The 10,000-nt window shown below is 49.0% G+C and overlaps 1 protein-coding gene across 1 annotated transcript in view; it reads left to right on the forward strand.

Annotated features, from left to right (window-relative positions):
• The window catches only part of LOC135826660 (uncharacterized), an 82,550-nt gene that overhangs the window by 71,074 nt on the left and 1,476 nt on the right, over positions 1-10,000 (forward strand). The window contains exons 26-31 of the mRNA XM_065339261.1: positions 308-481; positions 1,345-1,518; positions 3,025-3,198; positions 4,057-4,230; positions 5,653-5,808; positions 8,879-10,000. The exon at positions 8,879-10,000 is cut by the window's right edge and continues 1,476 nt beyond it. Coding sequence (XP_065195333.1) covers positions 308-481; positions 1,345-1,518; positions 3,025-3,198; positions 4,057-4,230; positions 5,653-5,808; positions 8,879-10,000 — 1,974 coding nt within the window. The remainder of the gene's footprint in view (positions 1-307; positions 482-1,344; positions 1,519-3,024; positions 3,199-4,056; positions 4,231-5,652; positions 5,809-8,878) is intronic.

Genomic DNA, 10,000 nt, shown 5'->3' on the forward strand with positions numbered 1-10,000 from the left:
CCATGTGTGCAAATTATTTGTACACTCGACTCGCACCGCTTTTGGAGCTGCGTCAATGGGCCTATTTGGTATAGTTTTTTTAGTATAGTTTGGTATAGTTTATAGGTAGGGTCACCGGGCATATAAGAGGTATTCCCGTGCATTTAGTGAGTGTACAATTTCTTGATTTTCCGGTCCGTTTGTTCTGGTGCATAATACTACACGCGTACACTGTATATTGGTGAGGCCGTTGTTTGTTTGTTTTTTGTTTTTTTTGCTGGTTCAACTGTTGAACACTGTGGGGCTGTTGCTGATTCTTGCCTCACAGGAATCGCATGCCCACCCCTGGTGCGTCCCGCTAACGGTGCGTTAAGAGCCATGAGCGTGACATACAACTCCACTGCAGTCTACACATGTAACAGGGGTTATACGTTGACAGGCTTCCGCCGGGCGTCGTGCTTGAGTTCGGGCCACTGGTCACATCCCGCGCCGGCGTGCATTCGTGAGTTTTGAACATCATGACAGTGTGTGTGTAATGCATAATACATGTGTGTCCTGTTTCTGCCTTACCTATTGCCTCTAACTCATGTGGTTGCTACCTTACTGCCTGTCTGTTTAGTTTGATTTCACTCGCTCAGTCACATGTGCTCTCTTTCTCTCTCTCTCTCTCTCTCTCTCTCTCTCTCTCTCTCTCTCTCTCTCTCTCTCTTTTCTCTCTCTCTTTATCGTTCTCTCTTTGCACTCTCTCTCTCTCTCTCTCTCTCTCTCTCTCTCTCTCTCTCTCTCTCTCTCTCTCTCTCTTTCTTTCTATTGTATCGCTGAATGAAGACTTCTGAACCCAATATGACGTGCATATCTGCAAGACACAACATATTGCCCCACGACGGTCTCTTGGCTACTGATAGCCAAGCCTAGAGAGTAATGTGGGTAGTGTGTTGTGTCATGCGCAAGATGCAGTGCCTGTAGTTGAGTAATGTTGTCCTAAGGAATGTGGACATCCAGTGTTTAGACTCGGATGGAGAGCCCGGAATTGAAATTGAAGAGGGAATGCCAACGGCTTACAGATCAACGGTAATTCGTGACCAGCTGGTCTTCGGGACCAACTATTATCTTGATTCACAGACCTGCCGGAACCGATCCGCCTGATCACGTCATCACTGCACCAACGTGTTGGCCATCAGCTCATGTTTACTGCTAAGGAGTTTATATGTACCCGATGTACTATACACATATTTATATGTACCCGATGTACTATACACAGAGTACGAAAGGGTATCATGGCATGGCCGGGCCAATCAAACATTGCTGCCAGTGGTCCGGATTGAGGCATTGCTTTTTTTGCTTTTGTTTGCTTTTGCACTGCAGTAACACATTGCCCTGCGGTGGGCGTGCCGAAGAACGGCGCCAAGTCTCCGCACACGTCCACGTACCTGAGCACGGTGCACTTCTCCTGTCACCAGGGCTTCAAGCTGTCGGGATCCAGGCAGCAAACGTGCATGGAGAGCGGGCAATGGCAGCCCGATATGCCCGTGTGCAAGCGTAAGTTGATGCTATGTATTGTCTCAATGTGCAAAGGCTACTCCACTGTAGCCTTTGCAACGCTCTCGAAACGCGGTCTGAAGATAGGCCTTAAAGGGGAAGTATACCCTAAAATCAAATTTTCACCAGTTGTAGTCTTCAGGGTGCTGAGTCGAATGGTCTTGGTCCGAGGAAGCTGAGACGCTCCCTTCCTCCTTTATTCCCAATCGAACTCGCGCACTTCCACCGAAACTGGGTGACTGCGCCCTACTAGAAAGGGATTTGTATGGAAAAGTCACTAAAAGCGCCGTTTCGTTCTTATAAAAGCGCGGATGACTGCGATTGGCCCATATGTTGTAGTCTTTTGGCCGCTGAGTCGACTGGTTTTGATCCTAAAAGGCTGCGATGCAGCATTCGGCCCTTATACCCAATCGAACACGGTCGAGTAAGCGGTCACGTACTCATTTACAGCCTGTTTGAGGCCATTTATGTCACTCGAGTTGAACCTTTGAACCAGGGAGTCGTAAAAGCCTCTCTTACGACTTCCTGCTTTGAACCTTTGAGTTGAATCTTGATGTGAAAATTGTACTTTGTAGGCACGGTGACCAGGCGACTGGTGTACGCATGAGCACATGACCGCTCACTCAAAAGTGTTCGATTGGGAATAAGGGCCGGACGCTGCATCGCAGCCTTTTCGGACCAAAACCAGTCGACTCAGCAGCCAAAAGACTACAACATATGGGCCAGTCGCGGTCATCCGCGCTTTTATAAGAACGAAACGGCGTTTTTAGTGACTTTTTCCATACAAATCCCTATCTAGTAGGGCGCAGTCACCCAGATTCGGTGGAAGTGCGCGAGTTCGATTGGGAATAAAGGAGGAAGGGAGCGTCTCAGCTTCCTCGGACCAAGACCATTCGACTCAGCACCCCGAAGACTACAACTGGTGAAAATTTGATTTTAGGGTATACTTCCCCTTTAACCGACAATTCTGATGATAATCTCTTTTTTCTTTTCGTGATTTGTGTAGCCCAGAGACCCAGAGACCGTTTGGAGAGTGTTGTAAAGATGTATGGCTATATAAATGTAGTTATAATATTACGACTCCCTTGTTCACATCTCTCATATTGTGCATGCCGTTGGTGTGGACGTTCTTGTGTTGGGCACTTGCATGGAGTGGAATCACCTCATACAGTTTCTTTACTGTATCCTTATGGTGAAGGTTTTGATGGCCGTGTGGCAGACCATGTGTCACCCGTATGGAGCTGTTGCGAGCCTATACTTTATAAAGAAAAGTATGTTACATGTAGGTGTGTAAATCCTCTCTCTCTCTGTCTCTCTCTCTCTCTGTCTCTCTCTCTCTCTCTCTCTCTCTCTCTCTCTCTCTCTCTCTCTCTCTCTCTCTCTCTCTCTCTCTCTCTCTCTCTCTCTCTCTCTCTCTCTCTCTCTCTCTCTCTCTCTCTCTGTCTCTCTCTCTCTCTCTCTCTCTCTCTCTCCCTCTCCCTCTCCCTTTCTCTCTCTCCCATACAGCCGTGGCATGTCCAGTACCCGCCATACCACAGAACGGCTACAGGTCGGCCGGTCCTTTCTTCTTCCCCGATCAGGTCATTTTTGGCTGCAATAGCGGATACAGGCTGATGGGCAGTACTAAACTAACCTGTACTAACCATGGCAACTGGTCCGCCGCAGTTCCCAAGTGTCAAAGTAAGCAACGCATTCTTCGTATGTTGACAGCTACCGTGAACGTCCGTACCGGCACTTATTTCCGGCAGTATATTACTTTATCGGGCTTAGCTTGACTTCAGCGGACAGAGTCTAAAGGTTGAAGGGGGGTATTTATTTCGGGGATGTACTTATTTACGGACTTTCACAGTAATATCTTTGAAACGCATTTAGCACACTCATATCTCCAGTCTACCATCGTATTCCAGGAAGTCTAGCTGAGCCAGCGTCCAACTGTTTAATATTATTACATGTACTGAGAAAATCCGCAATTCAGTTTATTTCAAGCGAAGATCCAATATTCGTAAGTTTGAGCAAGTTGAAAACAACAGTGGAAAGACACAGTGGCATGAAACACCGAGTAGTAGTCCATGTTTGTACAGTGCTAGTGCTGCTCAATGAAATCCAGTCGATGCACTCATGTACGTGTCGGGCGTTGCGCAGCCCTAGACCTGCGGACACTGGAATTCGAAATGGTGCAAGGCGCAAACTTGAGTGCCGCGACTGGATTTCCTTGAGCAGGACTGTACATAAGCTTCCCATGCTTTTCTTTGGAAACTGTGACTAAAGTGCTATCTGCCAGGTCGTGGTTCCCAGAGTTTCGACGTCCAGATAAGAGAAATATTAGTGTATCAACATCAAGGGTGTCCGGCTACATCAATCATTTGCTAGTCTGGAAGACTGACTGCAGGATAGCTAAATTTCCAGTCATGTACAGTATTCCATCTGACTTTGTATAAACTCCTCTCTTTCTCTCTTTCTTTCTCTCTCTCTCTCTTTCTCTCCCTCCCTCCCTCCCTCCCTCCCTCTCCCACACACACTGCACACCCACCCACACAGGGATCATTTGCCCGGACCCTGGCACACCGCGGAACGCCACGAGAACACTGCAGGGCAATCAGCACGATGATCTTGCAATCTACGAGTGTCCGCACACGTACCTGCTGGAGGGTGCACGCATCCTGAGGTGCACAGAGTCGGGTAACTGGTCAGAGAACCTTCCCGTCTGCAAATGTAAGTACAGCAAAACCTGGTGTAAGTGACCGCTGGGTTTAGCGACCACCTGCTCTTAGCGACCGTTTTCCATGCACCGACAGTTCTACACAGACACTGCGGGACCTGGTTCTAAAGACCACCTGGCTTTAACGACCGCTTTTGCTTGCACCATGGGGTGAACGCTTAACCTTTTGCACCCCGCGCCCGAGTATACTCGTTTTGTAGCATGCCCTGCTTTCCCAAGCCCGAGTATACTCGGGTAGAAAATGTACTGTATGTACAGTGAACTCGGATTGCGTATACCTCGCTATTCAAACATTCGTAACTCTGTTATACTTTCTTCGATTCTCACACCTGACGGCTCGTTGGAAAGCTGAAGGAATAAGCTTTCCAATGGTATGTCGTTTGCTGGGGCGAAAAGTAAAATACCGGAGCGCCGAAGGTGGAAACGCAATTCACGGGCCGAAATACAGGGCACAAAATTTCGCACCTTGGATTTTCGAGTGGACATCGGCAGGGAAGGGACTTTCCCTATGACTCACAGGGGCACAGCCCATGCGTGTTGGGTACCAAAATGAGCGCTTGAACTTCAGGAATCTGAGAGAGTTTGAATTTTTGCTCTGCGCTGAGTAAAACTGTAGAAGCGAAGAAATTTGTGACTGGGTGTGGAATATCTCTTCGAGGCCCGATAGAGGAGCTCTCAACGGAGTGTGAAGGCAACTCTATTGCTCCTGCTGAGTGATTATTCTTTTCGTTTGGACAGAGAAGGCTTCAAGCTTTCCAAAGAGCCCAAGATGATCAACTTCCGTTCCTGGTGAGTGAAGTTAGAATTTTTTCGAATCACAGGTCTGCTCTGCCGGGCGACAGAGAGAGAGGCGCAGCGAGCGGACTGGGAATTCATGGGTTTCAGGCCGGGGTGGAAAAGGTTAAACCAGGTTTTACTGTAATCGGCATCATGCGTGATGGGCAGAGGTTTGCGCCAATGCGGGCGTTTATGCCGCCCGTCCGTGTCTGTTTGAACTTTCAGTGTGACGCAAATCCTGTATGTTCTTCATCTTCACTGATTCAAGTATATACACTGAATCTCGAGGGCAGCACTGCGGGCCGTTTACAATGCAAAGGGTTATTTTTTGCTGGTGTCTGTTTCAGGCCATTTTGGCCCCAAGTAGAAATGTGTGAGTGATGTTTGTTTTCGCGCATGCACGGGTGTGTTGGTGTGTGCGTGCATGTGTGTGTGCATGTGTGTGTGTGCGGGCGTATGATTATGCAGAGTGCGGGGGGGGGGGGGGTACTATTCTCTGCATCTCTCTATGACTGTAAATGTAAGCACGTACTGTACATACTTCAGGTTAGTGGGTGTTGCATAACGCATTCTAAAGAAGTAAAGCTAATAATTCCGTCCATTGCTCACCCATGCCGCTTTGTTTTCTGGCCGTGCAGCTCTCGTGGACCCACCACCGCAGGCGTCTCAGAGCAATGGCAACAGCTCACTCATGATCTACATTGCAGGCGGCTCTGCAGGCGTACTGGTCCTCATCACTGGCCTCGTCATCGCCTATAGGCGATCGCCAATGAAGTTCCGCGCGCTACTTGCTCGTAAGCACTCCGAGAATGTTCAAATTTTAAATTTCAAAGTTCGGCATAATACGAGACCTGTGGCATGAATTAGCTAGGGCAAATTTAGATGGACTCGGATGGGGAGCCAAGGATTAATTCATAGTAAGGAAAAGGACCAAGGAACTACAAGTTACGCTATAATGTCCACTAACACCACCAGTTACTTGACAATCAGTCGCTCAGTGTTGTGCTAGGTTATGGCATGAGCTGATTGTCAAGTAACTGGTCGGGTGTTAGTGGACATCATAGTGTACTGTAAGACCAGTAATGTTAACAAACATTTAATTCTAACGGTTTAACGAATTTAAAAAATCGTTAACCTTTGAAGCCGGTATGTGCAAAACGATAATATGTAGTCATGTACAGTCATTTGCCGGTTTTGAGACAGAATTCGTTAGAATTTTGCGTCGCTAACCCACAAAAATCCGGAGATCATTAACTTTAATTGACGTTGAAATATCTGGTCTTTCAGTAACTTGTAGTTCCTTGGTCCTTTTCTTTACTACAAATTTATATTGGACTCGGATGGAGAGCCAAGGATAAATTTATTGTAAAGAAAAAGGACCAAAAAACTACAAGTTACGCTATAATGTCCACTAACACCACCAGTTACTAACTCTTATCCGACCGGCCAGTCAAAAATCGACGACTATCCGTCGATGACTTTAACAAACTGTAACTCACTTAGTTTTGATCGCATCTGCACCATTTTGGTCTCAAAAGATGCTGGAAAGACCCACCATTCATTTGCAAAAGACCGGAGCGTCTTAGCATCTTTCAAAGAGAAGTTATAAGTCTCTATGCGAGGTCTGTTTTTGCACCGCGTACGAAACAAGTTTTCAAATGTGTAACTTTGGCAATGATTACATTGCCCTCCTAAAACTTTGCCTGGATGCTTCCCTGATGGTATTTTCAAAATGTGTTAGCATGAAAGTACAAAATTAAGACTACAAATAGTCCACATGTCGATGAGCCGTACTTCTCTTCAAAAAATGGAATTGGAGATGGAGTTTTGTTTCTCTTACAAATGAAAGCTAGAAACTGTTTCTAGAGACCTCCTCATGGCTCAAGCTTTCCAAAAAGCCGAAGTTTGCCAATATCTCCCAAGGGAAACTAAAGTTATCAACAAAATGAGTCGCGGCGTCTCGCTTGGACTGAGAATTTGTCCACTTTGAGGGTCGGATAGGGGTTAAACAATCAGCTCATGCGATACCGTAAAAGTCCGTAAATAAGTACCTGCCCGAAAGAAATACCCCCTTCATTCTTTTGGCTCTGTCTGTTGAAGTCAAGTGAAGCCCGATAAACATACTGCCCGAAATAAGTACCGGTACGATGCGCACATGCAGCACGTAGCATGTACATCGACATGAAAATGACTTCTCCACTACACACGAGTCAGGTCCGAAAGTTAGTTCGTGCCCGAAAGTCAGTACCCGCCCGAAAGTTAGTACGGGTGTGGTCACTAAATTCGAAAGTAAATACGTACTTATTTCTGGACTTTTACGGTAACATTGCACAACACTCACCGAAGGTACTGGCGTTCTACAACTAACTGGCTAACAGCTCTAGCACATCTTGGATGCGCACTCCAACAGCCTTCCAACTTGGAAGGTTCTAAGATATAGAAATAACATGAGGAGGGGAAGGTGAGCGCAACCAAGACAAGCACGAGCTGTCAGTGCCGTGCAATGTTATCGCATGAGCTGATTGTTTAGTAACTGGTGGTGTTAGTGGACATTATATCGTAACTTGTAGTTTCTTGGTCATTTTTCTTTACTACAAATTTAGAACTTAGAAGCAGGGAGTGGTACTTTCTTTCAGGTTTGCCGAGCGGAAGGTTCGACGTGCTCCTCGTGTGCTCCGGATGGCAGCCGTGAGTCAGTCAAGTTCGGCAAGAAGCGTGTGCTCCTCGTTGGAGCAACCAACTTCATGACTATTACCGCCGAAGTCGCAACTTCTAAGTTCGTATTGTTGTCCCTCACGCGGACGTGCGACTAGTTGTTGGAGGTGACAGCGTTGTGAATAGCTATACTGGCTCTCAACGTCTGTTTAGCACAACTCCATGAGCGACGCTGACTCACGCTGCTACCTGGGGCTTCACGAGGTGTTTGTCGCGCTGGAAGAAAGCGTCTCTGTAAGTTTGTATCCCTGGTGATGGTTTGGCCTGGAGAGCAGTATAATTATAAGTGGTGCTTTTCAGGCACAATCTTCCTCAGCCTACTCAAGCTCAACTGGTGAGGGGTGAATTCCCCGAAACACTGTGTATTGAGCAGGGAGTGGTGCTTTCTTTCACGTTTGCCGAGCGGAAGGTTCGACATGCTCCTCGTGTGCTCCGGATGGCAGTCGTGAGTCAGTCAAGTGTCAAGTTCGGCAAGAAGCGTGTGCTCCTCGTTGGAGCAACCAACTTCATACAAATTTAGATTTCGGAAAAACATCCCTTCAGATTGAATAGTCCTGCTGGGTTTAGCAAGCCCGATTTTGGCCGAATCCATGCCCAAAGGCCACTTAAAATTGTTTAATCTGGTGGATTTACATCTGCTTCTCTATACATGTCACCATGGAGCGCCAGTTCTAATTTTGTCAAGCCTGATTGAATTTCCAACTGCCAACCCTTTAACGTTTCGCAGCTTGGATATGTCAACGAGGACCTGTACGGGCCACGCAAACCACGGTGCACAGTTGTCTTCACAATGTCGACACTTGCGAGATACCAACAAGTTTAGGGTGCCAGTTTTGGAAGGATGGACTGTAGAGTTTGGAGTTAGCCTCTTTCCTTCCTCTTCCCGGCTCGTGCTAGATCGTACGCATGTATGTTTTATGTCTGTGTGTGTCTGTGTCTGTGTGTCTGTGTGTGGGGGAGGGTGTGTGTGTACACATTCCCATGTGTATCTATGTAACAAGGCAGAACAACAGAGACCAGAGACCGAGCACTATTCTGCAGCAAGGACCTCAGACACGCTGTGTGTGTGTGTGTGTGTGTGTGTGTGTGTACGTGTGTACGTGTGTACGTGTGTACGTGTGTTTGTGTGTACGCGTGTCCCCTGTGCAGGCAAGAGCACTCCAACGGTGGAGAAGTCCAGCTCGTCACCGATGAGCTATAGCAACCAGCCGGCACCGACCTCCAAGTTGGAGAACATCTACGCCACGTCAAAGGAAGCAGAGCTCACCTACCACAACGGTGAAGTGGTGGACAACACCAGGCTTGACTCCGTGTCGTCGACGTCGGCCGCCTGTGTTCGTCGCGACACGATCATCAGTCACGTCAAGTACTCCGGCCAGCCCAGCCTCTCCTCAAACGGCTCTGACTGGCCGCATTCACTGGACCAGTACTCCACCTTGGAGCCGCCGGACCCGGACGGCAAGACCACCGTCGACAGCCGCAGATGTTCGGCCGTGTTCGTAGGCGGCAATCGCTCTCCCGCTCATAGTCAGAGCGGCGGCTACGAGGCGTTCCACGCAGACGGTGAGGCAGGCGGTGGCGGTGATTCGCGCCGCCACACCGTTCACACCGACCCGCAGCAGCAGCAGAATCGGCGCACCTCCTTGACCCAGCACCAGGGCCTGGGTCCCGGCTCGATGACCTCCATCGGCAGCGGATATCCGCTGTCGCCCAGCCCCTCCAAGCTACAGCGGACATCCGCGTCGGTGCGCACCAACCTGACCATTTGCGATGGTGGTGGCGGTGGCACGCGCCACAGCTCCTTCTCGCCGGGGCATAACTTTCCCGTGTGGCATCCACCGGAGGAGCTGTCCCCGACGCGCCGCTTCGCCCCCAGCAGGCTGAGGGCGTCTCTGAAGGCGGACAGCACTGCGACGTTCTATGATGACGCGGTCGAGGGCAGCAGTCCTCCGTCCAAGCGTAGTGGTGGCGGACCCAGCGGCCACGATCCCAACGTGCAGCATCAGGAAATGCAGCACAGGGCTGATGGGGACATGCAGCAGCACAGTCGAGAGCAGCAGTCGGCGGCGGCGACAGCAGCCATGGAGAAACTGGACGTGTTGTCGAGTCAGAACATGATGAATGGCCGTCGATACCAGCACGTCCTGACCAACGACGTCACAACGCGCTCGACGCGCAGCAACACCGTTGAGGAATATCTCTACGGCAACGGCCCCGACGAGGACAATGAAGACGATGCCGGCGATTCGTCGATGGCCCCGCTGCGGCTGG

The sequence above is a fragment of the Sycon ciliatum genome, chromosome 10 (genome assembly GCF_964019385.1).
Source record: "Sycon ciliatum chromosome 10, ocSycCili1.1, whole genome shotgun sequence".
In the NCBI taxonomy this organism is placed as follows: domain Eukaryota; kingdom Metazoa; phylum Porifera; class Calcarea; order Leucosolenida; family Sycettidae; genus Sycon; species Sycon ciliatum.